This window comes from Thermobia domestica, chromosome 2 (assembly GCF_964235325.1).
Source record: "Thermobia domestica chromosome 2, izTheDome1.hap1.1, whole genome shotgun sequence".
NCBI lineage: Eukaryota > Metazoa > Arthropoda > Insecta > Zygentoma > Lepismatidae > Thermobia > Thermobia domestica.
Window position 1 is genome coordinate 333,038,547 of NC_137455.1, and position 19,116 is coordinate 333,057,662.

At 36.0% G+C, this 19,116-nt stretch overlaps 1 protein-coding gene across 1 annotated transcript in view; it reads left to right on the plus strand.

The window, feature by feature from the left end:
* LOC145679528 (polyamine-transporting ATPase 13A3-like) overlaps positions 1-19,116 on the plus strand; it is a 161,219-nt gene that overhangs the window by 117,283 nt on the left and 24,820 nt on the right. Inside the window, exon 12 of the mRNA XM_081750106.1 lies at positions 7,828-8,000. Within this exon, the coding sequence (XP_081606232.1) occupies positions 7,828-8,000 (173 nt within the window). The remainder of the gene's footprint in view (positions 1-7,827; positions 8,001-19,116) is intronic.

Consider the following 19,116-nt stretch of genomic DNA (forward strand, 5'->3'; position numbering starts at 1 on the left):
TTCATTGGGATCAGCTAAATATACAACTCCCAGACGGCCCGATTTAACCGGGGCAGTCCCCAAATTTACATTGTGTGTCTCCCTGTTCCCAAGGAGCCGTCCGGGACTCTTAAGTGTCCCGGTTTCAATCCAAAACATAAGTTAATATCGGTCGCACCATATTAAAAAAAACAGCTTTTTTTAGCCATCAAAACTCAACTGATAGAAATAAACTTCTTGTCTCTCTCACTTTTGTTGAGTGTTGACCTATTATTTAATTTGTTTGGACATCTCAGCAAGGGGCAAGTGATTATATTGTGAATGTCCCGGTTGTTTAGTCTAGTGATAGGGTAGCTCTAACTTGTAACTGGCGCAAATCCCGTTGGGGATGAGGGGGACATGTCCTCTCCAATCTTGGAACTGGGGGACTGTGCCCCCAATATTCTGATTTGAATTTTTTGTGTGTGTGTGGAAAAAAAATGTGATTTGTGTCCGATTGCCACAAAGGAAAGTGATATGAAATTGATGTTCCCCCAGAATAAGCCTCAAATCTGCCCGACTCCCAATGTTGAAGACAACTCTACTCCCTGATCCTCCACAGGATTGTTTTTCAACTTCACAAATACTTTGGGCATCACTTAACAACAACAACAACAACAACAACAACAACAACAACAAAAGGAACGGTCTTACTTGTTCCCTCCGATGTTGCACACAGATTTCCGCCGCCGACTTGTAATAAAGAAGGAAACATTTTAACTGAAAATTGCAACAAAAAAAGTCAAAAATGAAAATTAAATTTAAAAAGTTTTCAAATAAGAAAACAAAGAAAATATCCAATAACGTGAAATAAAAAAAAAAAGGAATTGTAAATAATAGGGCAATAGCGCATTAGCGAAAAAAAAAATAAATAGAGTGGCTGACGTTATGGTTGTCTCTTACATCATTGGGGAAGCTCTATGGATATTAAACTCAGTGGACATGTGGAGTAACAACAATGAGAATCTGATACAATAGACGCTTTCATCATCAATTATTTCAACTTGGAGTACGGTGGCTCGGTGATAAAGCGCTCTCTTCTGGAGCTAGGGATCCCTGGTAAGATTTTAGACCAGGTAAATTTCTGGTTGAGAGCATCTTATCTGTGGGTTTTAACGAGGTTCTTGTTTCCTCCCACATTGTCATTCTAACGATTCTTTCATAATCAAATACTTTCGTAAGTCATTCGTCGTTTTTTAAGCTAAATTAGGTTAGGTTGGGACGTTAAACTATAAAAAAAAACCATTTTCATTTCAGCTTGTAGGTAGTTGGTTTATTAAAGTTGTTTATGATCGTTGTTGTTCTTTATTGGGGTTTTGAAACACGCGACGAGACGAGACATTTCACGAGACGTCTCACCTCAAAGGGTTCTGTCTCGTCTCGTGGCAACACTAGATGTGATATACTAGTTGCCGATTTTAAATACAAATATTAAACATATTTTACAGCTCAATCGATCAATATTGACAAATTCGCACAGAAGGCTCCTTCTGAATTTCCGTTGCCGTACACTTCACAAAATATTTGTTTACCGTTTCTATTCGAGAAATCTAAAAACTTCAGATATTCAGTTATCTTTAAGTAAGGGATGGGGTGTGAGGGAAAATGTAAAAATTCAAATTCAATTGGTAACTGTGAAAAACCAAACTCCTTTACGTGGTGTACCCTGCGACACTTTACTTGCTTTTATATATATAAAAACTAACAAAAGCACTGTTGACGCAATAAAGACAGACATATATGTTTCACGGCCTGTCTTTAGAATTTTGGGGAGAGAAATTTTCCTAATTTTCTCCCATCTTAGATCCGCCCCTACAATACCATATATTCTTTCTGAACAATAATAATAATACTTCCTGGTGTTCATTAAGGTTTACAGATGATTACTGGAAAAATGCTCATTTCAGTAACTACTTCAACACTACAGAACAAAGATCGGCCGACTCTTACTCACAGATAGACACTTCCGTTAATTTTCACTTCTCTGATTTGCTTCCGCAAATCACGTTATGCTCTCCATAATACACACACACACACACACACACACACATACATATATATATATATATATATATATATATATATATATATATGTGTGTGTGTGTGTGTGTGTGTGTGTGTCTGTACACCTTACAGTATCCAGAAAGAGCATATCCGAATGGCAATACAGAAAGAATAGTTCCGTATTGTAGTCATTGTAACGATATTGCTTTGGGAAGAGGGTTCTAATTCTATCCTATATTTTTGAAAGAAAGGAACATATTCATTACACTTTACGCATGGATACTCTACCTCCTAGCAAGTTAACGTTATAATTATAACGCATTACTTTCGAAAATATGTCTTCTTTTTCTTTTGAACTCAGTCATTGAGATCGAGCAATGAACGCATAAAAATATTCTCTTTCACCTTCTGCCGCTGTCTTGCTTCGTTTTGTGATCTACTTTATCGTTAGAGAACACTAACAAACATCACGTTCAACATCGTTCCGAACTTCGCTTTCTTTTTTTTTTTTCCTTTTCAAGATCCGCATTATTCCTTTAACCATAGACCTAAAAAGATTTTAAATAAAGATATAATTTGATTATTTGATGAGATTAGAATAAATTATTGTGTTTTACTCAGTGATGATTGGAGGATGAACAAAAGACGAAAAGTTGAAAACACGAAGGAATATATTACTAGGCCTGTATGTAAATGGCACAGTATTATTATAATAACAGACTTTTAATATAGATTGTCTATTGACGTTGTAGCCTACCCATTTGAGTATGTCCATGTTCGTACAGACTTACTTGATTTTAACGATATTTTCGTGCGCTAAGAAAATGTGATATATTGTAATTGAGTTTCAAAAGCTTCTCCCTCTCCTTGCGCTTGTGAACGTCTTTTAAACTTTCGTATTCATACATACATACTTTGTTAGAAGAAAGTAACATTCATGATAGTCAAACCGCAAAACATGCTGGCGTCAGGTCAGAAGGGCCCGGACAAAAGGGCAAAGGTGTAAGAGATCCACATGTATGTTCTTACAAAATTAAACAGGTCCTTTCCACAGAATATTTTTCATACTAATAAATATTTTTATACTTTGATCCAGGAGTGGAAATGGTATTCCAGAACTAAGAGGACCGTTATCAATAGATATAGTCTAATCGGGCTATGTCACGAGAATACAAGCTCAAAGAGACGAGGGCGCAAATTTTCATGGGGAACCGGCTTAAGTAATAGCGATTGTTGCAGAACAAACAACAACCAAATAAAATCAAGATCGCCATTCAAGTTTCCTGTTTGTTACTATTAACCACTGATATTCTTCCTTCTTTTGGACAAACACTTCAGCCTACTTAAGGGGACGCCATTTCCTCGCACCCTCCTGATTTCCACTCCTCCTTTGATTTCAGACTTTTTGGCCGTGGAGCCGTATTTACCTGAATCCGTTGACCGGGGCCTTCTTGTCGCGGACCCTTTTGACGTTTGGCCAATTTGATTTGGGCCCTTCTGACACGGAACTTTTAGACCCGGGCAGGGAGGCAACTGCCCCTTCCAGGGAAGCTTCCTGCCTTCGAGGGGGGGGGGACATTTTAAGACATAATTTTCTTACTCTATATACGATACGAACATGAAATTATAAATTTTAATTTAATTTAATTTAATTTATTTATTTAAAGAAGAAAATTAATATATTGGGCGTATCCAATATATTAAAGAATATACATAAAAAATACATAAACATATTAAATTATAAAATAACAATATATAAAATATTAATAGATAAAATAATAGAATCAGAAAAATGACTGCTACAGAAATTAACAAGTAAATTTTCTACTTATAAGTGCTATTACTTCTCTAAAGGAAATCGGACTTCCTAGATTCCCTTTATTAGTAGAGTTCAACGTACCCGGTATTCAGAGATGACAGGACTTCGGACTTCCAGAAGTCATGTCTATCTCCCAGTGTCGAGTAACTTTATGGATGAAAGTTAAAAACTATTACTATCTTATTATTAACGTTCTTTTAGTAAAAATAATATATGATTTCAAAAATAAATTGAATAAAAAACTACATTGCACAAACATATCGTTCCATGAATATCTTTCTCTAAACAATAAATTAAACCATACTAAACTAACCACTCCAATTTTGATATCGCTTCTGTATTGGATAAACATCTATGGATATTACAACAATGGGTAATCTTAATCTTTAATTATTACTGTTTATAATATTGTCTCTTCCATGTATTCATAAAATCAAATTAACATAAAATTAACAAATGAACATCGTATATATATGAGAAAAACCTATATATGTGCAGTATATACAGGGTGTCTCGAAAGTCCCGTGACAGGGTAACTGTTATTATCAAAGTTACAACAAAATGTAAGAGAGGAAACCGTCTCCAAATATGATGTTTTCAATCTAAAGTAAAGGATTTTTTTTCTTTTAATCGGACGAGCTGTTTGGGCTGTACACTCTTTATATACGCCCAATGTTAAATGAAGATGAAACGTTGCCATTTACCTAGACCCACAACGTAAGTGAATAAAGTTACTGTCTTTTACGCTAACGTGTCAATGGCCAGACCCCATTTCAAATATGCCCCCATTCACTTTATGTTGCGGGTTCAGGTAACTGATGTAGTTGCGTTTTCATTTAACATTGGCACATAAAGAGTATACAGCCCAAACGCCTCGTCTGACTTTTTTTTTTTTAATCCTTCAGTTTAAATTGAAAACATGATATTTGGAGACGGTTTCCCCTCTTATATTTTGTTGTAACTCTGATAATAACAGAATTACCCTATGTCAAGAGACATTTGAGACACCCCATTATTCGGCAACAATTCGCAGTAGTCTCCCACCTTGATATCATCCCCACACCTTTTCGTTTCTACGTTAAAATAATCAACACATTTTTCGATGTATAACATTGTTTTGTACTCAATGGTTTATGATAGCACTTAGCTTTAGTAGAAACGTGACCTTTGTACTTCTTATTAAATCATAACTTGGTATTAAAGAGTGATACCTACTGGCAATGAAAAGTGCAACCTTAGGAGCAACATTCTCATACCGGAAGGATTTTTTTTTTCTCAAGACGCCTGAGACAGTGAAACAAGCTTTCTCCCTTTGCTCTGCGCCTGTGTTGTAGGAGAAGAGGGAAAAGAAAAAAATAATAAACGTGCATTACTTACACTTTCATTCATCTGACACGATTTACGATTTAAAGAAAGTGGGAGGAAGGGGAGACATCTTCCATTAATTACACTTGGTTAGCTTATGCTGCCACGCAAAGGTTGCATAACATAATGTTTTCATACAACTAACTTCTCAATCAAAATGTTGTTTCTACATAAGTGAAAACACGTTCTTTACCTTCCGTATTGCTTTAAGCCGTATAAACTTAGTACTTAATTCGGGGCTTAATTTTTCTTCACAAGTTTGCTTTTATGCTAAACACGAGTTTTACAGTATTACTGTAATGCAAGGAAAAATTATTTTTGGATGCCAAAACAAATTAATAGGCTTTACCTTATTTAGAGGAAAAGGTGATATTATGGACCCCTTTTGTTAATTTGAAACCCCCGAGTATTTGAACTGCTGCGCATAGATACCTAATGCATTCAGTTGAAACAATATTGCGTCACGTCGGCGTCACTGGTTGCGTCTTGAACGTTACGAGCAAGGGTGCCGATCCTGGGGAGCAAGGGAGCCAAGGCCCCCCAAAGTTCATATGAGCCCCTCATTGTATTTATGAATATACCATTTTTGACATCATTTAAATGCAATTTGTCTTAAAATCCTCATATCTGCCTTCTGTATCTGCATACCCCCCAAATTTACAGAGAAATCTGCGCCCTTGGTTATGAGATATGGATTCTGCATAATTTCCGTAAGTTGTCAGTTCCTCCCATACCTATAGCGTGTAATACCTAGGTACATTCACGGAAGAAACACTTAAGTGCCTTTATCTGTCACTGTTTGACATAAAAAAAAAATGAAGCGTGTTAGGTGTCAGAACACACGTTTTAAATGTGGCGATGTCGGTAGTATTGAATCCTTTATTTGATCTGTTTACTGACGCAGATTTTTTCGCCTCTGAACATGCCGGAGTTCTGACAAAAGTTACTGTGCCTACTAATCCATGCCTTGAGGATCCAAGTTTTCCATTCACTTCTCAAACATCTTAAGCGAGACGTGATGCATCCAATAAATTTTTCACTGAATGTCAATCACCATTCTGTATTATCTCCTGCTCGGATATGGCTACTTTCAAACATAGCCAATAGATCTTCGTTATCCACCAGAGGGCGCAAGACAAGCTCAGTGATTATAATGTGTTTACCGTACAAAAGTCATTTAAAGAACAGTGCGAAACATCGATTGCCAAAATCTAAACGAACCGAACTCTCTGCTCATACTAAAGTATCAAACAAAAACCTACATCTCAGAGAGCTTGTGCTCAGCGTCCTGTACAACAAAAACGTGTCGCCAGTATGCAGAATGATGAGGATTCGAAGGACACTTCCATTACAATTTACACACATTCAGATGAATATTTAAAACTACCAATAGACGAATCTGCACAAAAGACGCCACATAACAATTTTGAGATGCAAATTTTCATAAGATAAAATAGTTGAATTTTGGGTTCAATGTATAGTCTGTAGCATGTAGAGTCACAATGAATGTACTGGAGATGAGATGGATATCTATGTTCAATACTTTTGTCGTTGAGTGTCGCTGAGTGAAGTAAAAAAAGAAAAAGAAAAAAGAAAAAAGAAAATACCATTATACAACTGTAATTGATAATTGTACACAATATTATTTTCTACAAATTATTTCTCTTAGATCCTATTAATTGCTACTTATTGCTTTTATTCATACTATCAGCATCTATGGTAAAGTTATCAATATTTTGAGGGTCTATATTACCGTTACAATTTGTTGACCGCCTGTTTTGGAGCTTGGTCAGAAAATAATAATTATGAAACATATTTGCTTATATCTTAGAATTTCAAAAATATTATATTTTTATTTAAAAATATAAAAATAAAAATATAATGTGTGTTAGTGTAAATGTAGTTGTGTTAGTATTACGATGTTCACTTTCCTTAAAACTATGGACATTGCAAATGTATTATTGACTTGTGGTCACGCTACCTACTGGGCCCCAAGTAGGTGTGTAGCCAGCAATCAATAACCCATTCGTTTGGCCATATGTCCCCGGAAAATAGAACTGAAATTCAGGCCAGAGATGATTTTTCCAGAGCATCTTCCATCAACATCCAGGCCTCAAACTACGAACACTGATCCTAGATGAAGCGCTTTATGTCTAAATCATGTGCACAAAGACATACTACCTAGGTATAGGTAACGTCATTATTTTAGTACTACGGGATACACATTTGGTTGCATTTAATGTTTTTCGTTTTGGAATTGAAAATGGAATAGTTTCTTCTATTTTTATTGCTTTATTTTTAATTTATTATTATTATTATTATTATTATTATTATTATTATTATTATTATTATTATTATTATTATTATTATTATTATTATTTTACATTTTTCTAGGTAACTGTTAATTATTCTTGTTAATAACATGCCAGGATATCATGGTAAGGGGTATTAGCTAGTCTCGATATCTTGAAATAAAAAAAATATATATATATTTCTTGGTTTCCTTTAAATATATATAAAAAGTCACATTCCGTGAGACATTTAAAAAAAATGCGTGAGAGAAATTACATGTTTCCGTGATATCACCTCTTTTTAAAAACATACATCTCTTTCTGCTGCAGGTGACAACCTGATGACTGCGTTAAGTGTTGCACGCGAGAGCCATCTCTTGCAGTCAAACAAGCAGGTGATAGTGGTACAAGCTACACTAGTGCCATCTTCTGTTAAAGCTGTGGAACACGTAAAATTTTCGTTCTGTCTTCCAAATATAGATGACCCTACTTTCTTGGGAAAGGTAAGCAATACGGAATCTTGTTTAATTTTTCTAATTAAACGAATGAAAGTTTGGACGTTCTATGTGTTCGAAGCTTGCACTCTCCATTAAGAAGCCATTTAAAAAGTTTCATTTTTATATGGAATAAAAAAAAGTATATTACTTTTGTATACAATGTTGTTGCTTAAGCTTTTAACGCACGCTTTCTCAACCTATTCGATCTCACGATCCCTTTTTATCACATCGTCGTCTTGCCAGCGATCCCAGTGGCTGATCTAGTCCGGAACCGGGTTGCCTAGGCCCCCAGTTTTTCACTAACAAAAATAATAGGAGCTATTATTTACATATAAGTAATATTTACATATAAGTAAGAGTTTGTAATAAGCTCTTTGATTATTGCTGCTTATCAGGTACAGTTTAACATGCTGCTTAACATGTATGTAACTTTCATTTTGAATTACATTTTATTAAAGAAATAATAAACACTTCTGACCAGAGTATATACACTTGTTTATTAAAAACTAAATTCCAGTGTAACAGTTTGAACAACGTAACGTTGTCTTCATCAGACACTAACTCTGAGTTAGTGTCTGATGAAGACAACGTTACGTTGTTGAAACTGTTACACTGGAATTTAGTTTTTAATAAACAAGTGTATATACTCTGGTCAGAAGTGTTTATTATTTCTTTACTGAGTTCCAGAGTCGTGATGGATAGAGTTACATTTTATTATGTAATTTTTCTTGTGTTTGCATTTTTCTTTCATTTCAATATACAGTTTTTCACAAATTTCATTCCTTTTTTCTTCTAGTTCTTTTTAAACAATTTTTACACTTGTATTTTTTCACCTCTCCTTCCGTCTCCATGTTGAGAAACATCGTGTGAATGGGTTTCCTCGGGGTTCTCCCGTTTTCTCCCACTTTCTTCATTTCACCATTTCATTCATTTCTAATCATCACCGTCTGCTTTTGCCTAGCCAGCATAACCGTGGGACGGTAAAACTTAAAGATTTCATTTTCATTTTTTTTCATGTTGAAAAATCTTGTTTTAATACTTTATTATGCTCAGAGGCGGTCTGCGAAGGTCGGCAGGTCTTCGGCCCCAAGGAACAAAACGGTAAATTTTTGGTTGATATTAAAAAGGTTTACATACATTTAGATACTATTCCACCGAATTCAAGTATAGGACGTGTGAAAATTATTTCAAAGCTGTAGGGCTATACCTCGTTCGCATTTACTCATGTTTGCAAGAAGCAGTATATAAACTTACCTTGCGGTACACACATTTGATTTACATTCTGAAAGAAAGCAATTCTGGTATTCTGCTGAAATTTAGACCTAAAATATGAAACTTATATAACAGTGGTGCTCAGTAAAGAATATCATTGGAACGCACCAGATCCCTCGCTGAACCCGTTTATTACTCCGTACTGAATATTTATACTGTTATTCATGTCTTCTGTATGAGAAAGAATTATTGTGAAATGTTATATTACTATCAAATTTGATACCATTTTTCTGTTTTGGGGGCTTCCCTTTCAATTGTCAAAATACAAGTAATTTTGGAAATTAAAAATAATTTTGTTGATTAGTATTCGTGAAGACAATTGGGGAGCTACCTGAATTAAGAGGTAGCGGACTCCAATCTAGAAAGTCGATATTAAGGACTTTTTTCGAAAACAAACCTTAGGAATTTTCTTGAATTATTCATGTTAGTTGCAAAATATGATGTGATTTTGTAAAATCATTATAAGTGTATTGAAGACAGCCAAACGCTCAGATTGAAAATAAAGAAAAAAGAAGAAGCAGAAAGAAAATAGACAAAGGAACAAACTGGACGAGACTCTCTCTTAACGTTTTTGTCAAAAAGATTCATCAACAATTTAATCAAAATAATTGTTAAATTTGGACGAAATATTATTTTGAAAGACCTTCAAAACAGCGTTGTTTATAGCTTGATGAGATACCACGCAAGATATAGCTGTTATGGACCAATTACTAATCTGTATCCACTACGTGGTAGGTACAGGTATATGAAGGACTGTGACAGATGAACCTCTATTTTGTGTGTACTTAAGAGTCTTCATCCCGGCGAAATTAAACTACCGCTAATTTTACATTAATTATGTGATATCTTCAAATAGATAGAAGATAATCGAAATGTGGAACAAGAGCGCCCTAGACAATATTATTTTACATGAGAAACCGTTATCACGATTCACTTATCTGCTTTCGATTTCGAGCCATTTTGAAAATCGGCATTTATTTCCGCGTTTCTAAACAGCTGAAAACGAAAGCCATTAGGTGACTTGTGATAACAGTACCTCGCGTAAAATAATATTGTCTAGGGCGCTCTTGTTCCATATTTCAATTATCTTTTATCTATTTGAAGATATCACATAATTACTGTAAAATTAGCGGTATTTTAATTTCGTCGGGATGAAGACTTAAGAAACGAAGATGTAATAAGTATAATCAAATGTGTGTTACCAATCATGGTTCGTCAAAATAATATATGGTGAATTTTATTTTTTATTATTATTATTAACAATATTTTATATATAATTTAACTGTTTGTCTCCATACAAACCGACACCGTTAAACACTTGAAATGAATTTTTGAAAATTGTTAGCACTCGGGTAGAGCTGGGCTTTTGTCATGTTGGATTAAAATCTGTATCTCCCATAAGGAGCGAGGGGAGTTCGTAAAATTCCAAAAATAAAGTATCTCAGGAGTTCCTCAAGTGAGGCAGATGAAACGTGGTATTTAAATCCCTTATTAAAAATAAGTTGATACATGTTCAAGCATTTTCAGAAATTCCACTTCTAAGGGACGAAGGGAGCACGATATTTATCAGTTGGCGAAAATATCGACGATATACGAGGTGCACAGCAAAAGGACGTGCTTCGTTCTAATATGCAAGAACAAGGAAATACATGGAACTAACCTCTGTCTATTTCTCAACAAACTCCCCCTTTTGTTGATATACAGTTGCCATCCCTCCGTCTAGTTTGTGAGCGTGTGGGGTTGTTATTTTTTAGGGGGGGTATATTCCAGATATTGGAAAATAATAATTCTTAGGGATGATTTACTGGCAAAATTGCATTCACGAAGAAAATCCTTCAAGTTTGGGGACAACCACAAGTCATTTGGAGCTAAATCTGGTGAGTAGGATGAGTGTGTCAGAAGTTCAATACCTTAGTCAGCCAAGAATAAGATCACAATATTATCACAGTGTGGCGGTGCATTGTCCGCGTGAAAGATGGAATTGTCATTTGCCATTTGTGGTCGTTTATCAGTCATTTTTTGGCAGTCTGTTTCCAAAAAGTGTACGAAAATACTCGCCCGTAATTGTATAAGCTTTCGGAACAGGGTGGGACAATATTACTCCCTAGGAATACCATAAGATAGCTTATAGCACATTCTCATTTGATACTACCTGACAAAATTGTTGGGGTGTGGTGAATCTGTGTGTTTCCTTTCACACCACCATAGGCTGCCAGTGGCCTGTCCCAAAGTAAATGAGGTATTCTATATCATTGCCTTTATCACAAGAACCTAAGGAAAGTTAACCAGAATATATTGTTGTTTTACTTTTTAGACTTTCAATCTATGCTGTGCATGTTCTGGACGTCTTACAGAACGGCTATGTCCCTCTGTCTGTCGATAGATATGAAAGCAGAAACGGTAAGAGGTATGGAAAGAGGTTTTCTGGAAACGATTCAGTGTCCCAAGAAGAAGTTCCATTTCCTCCGTCAACTACTTATTCAAACTGGAAGCGATAGAAATAAACTATTTCCATTTCAACGTTTATCGCCATAGCACAAGAACAGTAACAGAGCGACAAGATGATTTTTGCAATCCATTCAGCGTCTCAGGTGAACATATAATCCTCACCCGCAATTCTCTACCGAAACTGGGAGTGATTGAAATTTACTGTTAGTCGGGCTTGAATATTGATTTCCATAGAGCAAAAGCGGTCAGATATGTTGACAAGGTGTTTTTTGCAATCAAATCAGCTTCCCAAGAATAGGTTCCATCATCTACGTTAACTCTGTAATCAAATCGGAAGTGGTAGAGATCAATCGTTTCCGGCTTCAACGTTGATTGCCATAGTACATAAACAGTAACAGTGACAAGCTCTTTTTTTCCTATCAATTCAACTTCTCAAGAGAACATACGATAACCACCTATAATAATCTACCAAAATCGGAAGTGGTTGAAATTTACTTGTAATTATGGTTTTAATACTGATTTTCCCTCAACAAAAACGGTAAGAGATATCGAAAAGAAGATATTCAGACAGTTTCAGCGTCCCGAGAATGAGTTTTGCCTCAATTTTTATCTGTGTGTTCAAATTGGAGGTGGTGAAAATGTACGTGTTCCAGTTACAATACTGATCACATAATAGACAAAACGGGAATAGATATCGAGAAACAGCTTTTTGATATAGATGCAACAATATGCTTCCTCTGGTTTTATTCTTCTATTGTTACTGGAAGTGATAAACATCAATTAGCGCTACCGATTTCAATGTTAACTCTATAGAACGGAAACAATAAGAGATAACGTGAAATGGCGTGTTCGATTCGAAATTTGGATTCGAATAAAAAAGAAATGAAATCTTTCAGTTTACGTTCCACAAATATGCCGGTTAGGCTAAAAGAGACGGTAATGACGAGAAATGAATGACGTGATGGAATGAAGAAAGTGAGAGGAAACGGGAGAACTCCGAGAAAACCCACGAGCACAGTGTTTGTCCACCACAAAGTCCACACGCCGCGAGCTAGGATGGAACCAAGGACCCCAAGCACCGGAGGTGAATGTTCTACCACTGAGCCACCGCGATTCTTTCTCCTCTTATCTCGTTAATTTTATAAAAATCTCGTCTCGATTCACAAATAATTATTTTTCGTCTCGTAAATTTTATAGAAGTCTCGTCTTGATTCTCAAATAATTCTTCCTCGTTTCGTCTCATAAATGTTATGCCTCGTCTTGATTCTCAAATAATTCTTTCTCGTCTCATCTCGTAAATTTTATAAAAGTCTCGTCTTGATTCTCAAATAATTCTTCCTCGTTTCGTCTCGTGAATTTTATATCTCGTCTTGATTGTCAAATAATTCTTTCCCGTCTCATCTCGTAATTTTTTATGAAGTATCGTCTCGATTCTCAAATAATTCTTTCTCGTCTCGTGAATTTTATAAAAGTCTCGTCTTGCGTCTTGATTCTCAAATAATACTTTCTCTTCTCATCTCGTAAATTTTTATAAAAATCTCGTCTCGATTCTCAAATAATTCTTTTTCGTCTTGTAAATTTTATAAAAGTCTCGTCTCAATTCTCAAATATTTTTTTCGTCTTGAAAAATATTTTTTCTCGTTTCATCCCGATTTTCGAAAAGCTTTTCACGTATTTTGTTGAATTTTTCTACTTCTGTTTTGTGAATTGGTGTACAAAATTTATTTCGGAATTTTTTCTTACTTTCATTTACAAGTTATCAAAATACTTCGTGTGTCACTAGAGGTCCACGAAGGATGTGACACGCGTATAACAACATTTAAACTATACTTATTACTGGAGAATATTGTGTAATGACTTGCTAATATTTAAACCTTGATAATTGCTCTTCATTGTGTTCGTGCAATCGCTTTATCAATTTATATATTCTATATTATGAATTTCTCACACTAGAACTTTTTTATAAAACTTCGGCGAAAAATCTTTCAGTTTTACGTCCCTCTGTTATGCCGGCTAGGCTCAAGGAGACGGTGATTATGAGAAACAGTGGAATGAAGAAAGAGGGAGGAAACGGGAGAACTTCGAGAAAATCCCCACACACGGTGTTTGTCCACCACAAAGTTCACTTGGCGAGAGGTGGGATCGAACCAAGGACCTCATGCACCTGAGGTGAACGCTCTATCACCGAGCCACAGTGGCCCTATTTGTGAAACTAGTGTTTCCCACGAGACTCGCGAGAGTTCTCATTTCGTTTCGAACTTAGAAACTTCTCGTTTCAACTCTCGAGACTAAAAGTGGGTAATACTAGATTCTGGCAGTGCATAAAAAGTCTGTGGTAGTTGTATTTGAAATTTTATTAATTAGTAAATAATTAAATGTTAAAAGAAGCAAAAAATATCCATTATTCAAAACAGCTGTGTAGAGGTTAAACCACAATAAGTACAGTTTGACAGTAAGTAAATGGGAAAAGGGAAAATACGTAGTTCTTGTGTATTAATCAGTGGCGGCTTGTGCTTTGAATTTTAGGTGGTGCACAATAGATGACCTCTCCTTTTTCATTATTATTATTATTATTATTATTATTATTATTATTATTATTATTATTATTTTAATATTATTATTATAAATAATAATAGTTTAATAATAATAATAATAATAATAATAATAATAATAATAATAATAATAATAATAATAATAATAACAGTGGCGTATTCACGATTTTGTTTCGGGGGCTTTGCTAACTCTCGGGGGGGAGCTTTGCCTGAAAATGTGAAAATTCTGCAAGGTATTTCATATACTTTACTATAGTAAGTAAGATTTCGGGGGCTTAAGCTCGGAAGCCCCCCTAAATACGCCACTGATAGTTATTATAAATAATAATAATAATAGCGATTTCTTCATTGCATGCTTCAAGCATGCAATGGAGAAGCTCATTTTGTATGATCTTTGACGTACTCCTGAAAATTTTTGCGCTTTCTAAATGACTCTTGAGAACGCTGTCAAGTTCTGGACAGAAATTAATTAATCTACGAAAAACGCCTCGATTTGAAGACGAGTCTGTTTTTCATCATATCCTCTTAAAGCCAATTCGAAGGTGTCACGAAACCAAATGCAATTGATGATTATACTGAGCACGTACTTGTTTTGCGTCACTTTTTGATTGTGATTCTCAATGGACTGCCTATAACCAGCATTTAGTTGAGCAGCACTATTCACGTTTCAGAACACAGTGTGATCAGAACGTGTCTTATATGACCTGACTGTTTTTTTTTTTTTTTTTTTTTTTTGTCTTGCAGATGCTGGATATCTGCACCTTTTTTACTCCATGCATCTTCCTCCGCCCCGAACAACAAACAGGGAAAACAAAACAAAGCATTTTTAATTTCACATTCACATAACCACTTATGCTGTTCGTACAAGTTGAGATTAAACTTCCTTGTAACTGTTCGTTTCTGACTTTTAATTACTTGCGTTATATTGAGAGTCAGAATCGGTCTTCCGATGTCTTTCACAAGTAGGTTTGCTTCGAAAGTTCTTTTCGAAAACGGCTAATTCAACAGAGACGATACAGAATTCATTGCTACTGCATTGGTAGTTCACGTATATCAGGGACAGACACGTAATTATGCAATTACAGCAACAATATTCCAATGAACAAAGACCGGCACACACACACACACACACAAACATACAACACAACAAAGTCCGCTACCCGCTTTAAAATCTCACCCCTTCCCCAATTAACGCCCTTTTTCTAAAAACTACCCTCCAATTTTCTCATTCACCCATGCACACATGAAAGGGAAACATTGTATCTATGCTGCCAAATTTCTACTTATTCAGATACGAGTCTATTAAATATCGACACCCTCAATTTGTCTTCACTCTTCACTGGGGTCGCCTTTACTCTCTTCATAGCTGCCTTGATGTTACTTAGCTGACAGAACCAATAGTTATGACCACTTGGCAATCTCGCTTTTAGGCAAGGCGCAAGTTTCTCTCTCTCTCTCTCTCTCTCTCTCTCTATCTATCTATCTATCTATCTATCTATCTATCTATCTATCTATCTATCTATCTATCTATCTATCTATCTATCTATCTATCTATCTATCTATCTATCTATCTCTTTCTGTAGCGTCTTGGTTACGGTACGCAACATTGTCACAAAGGAACAGACTATTCCCCTTCAGGCGAGAACCGTGTCAACCAATACTGAAGGGGGAGGGACGGTGGTGAAATTCCAGTTCCAAAGCGTTATGTTTTGGAAAGGCTGTTTTTGTTTGGTAGATTTGTTTGCAAAAGATGTGCAAGCATATGGATCCTTATGAGGCAGTGCATGGCGTGATAACCCCCCTCTTACTGCGCAACCCCCGCAATGGCCCAGAAGTTGTTAAAGCTGGGGAGTTTGGCAAACTATCAAGCAGAAAGCAACTAGCCAGCCCCGTTTCAAACCCACTTGTATAAGAAAAGATGATGTTGACAATAAAATGAGAAGTGATTTAGCACAAATAAAAAATGAAAATATTTGAAGGAGGTTTGTACAAACATGCAAACATTAAGAGAAACCGCCACTGGTATTAATACATGTTAATTTATGATTAGCGTTAAGAGAAAAAACAGTGGAAGAAAAGAGAGCTGTAAACTGCACATTCTAAATACAAGACATGTGTTTTGTATATAGATGCAGATGCAAGTGTGATTTTCACTTTCTCATCTTGACTGCATCTAAAATGCCATAAAACTCTCAGCTTCCTTAAAGACTCAACTTCCGTCACATGTACAAATTGAAAAAAAGACCTAGGTGACTTATTGTGGCCTCCCGTAGGGTAGTCTCTAACTCTCTCTCCTTTCGTGCGAGCGGTTTCGATTCCAGGTGGAACATTCGGGCGAGAACAGTAAAACCTTTTTAGAACAGCCAGCTGAGTGGAGCTTTCCTCGGTTTAATCATTTCCACCATAACCTCATTACATTTGACACACAGTTCAATAATTCCACTTTTGGAATAATTAATATCCACACTATTTAATGCATAAATAATTACACATGAACTGGAGTATCTTTAGAATTCAATCTTATATATAAAAGAGAACGTACAAAATCCTTTGTTCCCTCATCACGCTAATACGGCTGAACCAATTTCTTTTATTTTTGGGGGGTTATTAGGATTTGGACCCTAGATGGTTTTTATCATATCACTTTAATTTTTAATTACCAGTGTCTTGAGATAATTGACCATTCAAGTGTCCATAACGTACAAATCCTTTGTTAGTTATTCATCATAGGTAAAAATAAACGTATTTATATGCAACCCGCATGACCGTGTCACTCGGCGGGTTAACATAAATGACAGGCGCTATAATGTTAACATTTACTGCAATCACTTGAAAGCGAAAAAGTAAAAATTATCTAAGTAACAAAGTTTATTGCGTTCCGGGGTGACCGCAGCGAAGCGGGGCGGGTTAACATAAATGACAGGCGATATAATGTTAACATTTAATGCAATCTTCTATGGTTTTTATCATATCACTTGAAAGCGAAAAAGTAAAAATTATCTAAGTAACAACGTTTATTGCGTTCCGGGGTGACCGCAGCGAAGCGGGGTGAACGCTGCTAGTATATTATAAATATTTGTCTTAGGACTATATACAACCGCGAACTTACATGTGTCTTTCTAGTTCTAACTAACTAACTAACTAACTCTATGGCCTATGGAACCCGGAGGTTCAGTGCCGCGTTCACAAAAGCTCTCCACTGACTTCTATCCTTAGCTAATTGCATCCAGTTTCTACTTTGTATTCCTATCTCTGCGAGATCCATCTTAATATTGCCCTCCCATCTGCGCCTAGGTCTTCCTAATGGTCGTTTTCCTATGGGTCTACCAGTCAAGACTTTGAAAGCGTTTCTACTTTCTTCCATTCTAGCTACATGACCTGCCCACCTAAGCCTCCTAGGCTTGACGACCCTAACAATGTTGGGTAAACCGTATACACTATGTAGTTCCTCGTTATGAAGCTTCCGCCATTCCCCATTCTCGTTCCTCTTGGGTCCGAATATTCTTCTCAGGATCCTGTTCTCAAATACTTTCAGTTTATGTTCTTCCCTCAGAGTAAGCGACCATGTTTCACAACCATACAGAACAACAGGCATGATTATCGTTTTATATATTTTAAGCTTCAAATTCCTCGACAGAATTCGCGACGACAAGAGATTTTGAACCTAATAGTAACACGAATTTCCTGCTTTTAGTCGACATTTAATTTCTTCGTGAATATAATTTTCGTCTGTTAATATTGATCCTAAATATTTGAAAGTATCCACTTTATCAAAAGCATTATTTAATATTTTAACGCCTCCACAATTTGCCGTATTACGGTCCCGACGCACTTCCATGTATTGTCTTTCTAGTTCGGTGTTCTAAATTGTTATATCTTCAGTTTGATAAATAAAAGTACATAGATACCAAGGATCTTATAAAATAGAGGATCTGCCCTTACAACAAAATCTTGAAGCTATACGTCACAGTTTCGCCACCCCTACTCTGCCCACTCCGCCCAATAGGCTCGCAACGTTTTGAGCCAACAATCATGGCGAAAACGAAAGTAGCTAATCAGACGATGGCAGAAACGAAAGTAGCCAATCAGACGTACCGATGCTCGGTTGCTCTTTGGCTTCACCGATTTAATAGAATGAAGATACATATGGGCAGATTCTCTATTTATAACATCCTTGATTGATACCGTAATTCGTTGCCGTAACATAAACTTGGAATAATGAACAAACTAATCGATATTAATCAGTACATTTTTAAAACTAAGTGTATTTTTCTTTTTCTTCTTCTTTTAGTTAGTGAAACATGTAAAAGTACTTTCTTCTCTAAAGTTGGATATACACTAAAGTTATCATTGCACCACCACGCAAATTTCGGGAAGGTACATTACATAACGGTCCCAGGACGCTTTCTTTCTTCCCCATTTCTTTCTCTTTCCCCAATTTCCTGGGTATTACGAGGGACGTTATCTCTCATACATGGATGGGCTAACATCCCATAGATGCCAAAAACTCAGCAATCTAATTCCTAATCCTAATCCTATGTGACTTATTGTGAAAAGGGAAATGCTGCACGTACTCGTTTACAATATAGAGCTAGCTCCCAGTAAGTCCCTAGTTGAAGCACCGTCTCCCTTTGTTTCGGTGCATATTCGTGGGACGTTATCTTTAAAAAAAATGGATGGATTATCTTCAGGATCCGATTTCGATTCTTAGTGAGAACTCATCGGATTCGAACTACGATAAGCTGTTCGTCTAAGGTGCTGAATGAGACGGTAGACTTCAAATAACCAGATCATTTACAGCAATGACGGGCAACATGCGCTGCGGGTCAGAAAAGAATAAGAACCATATT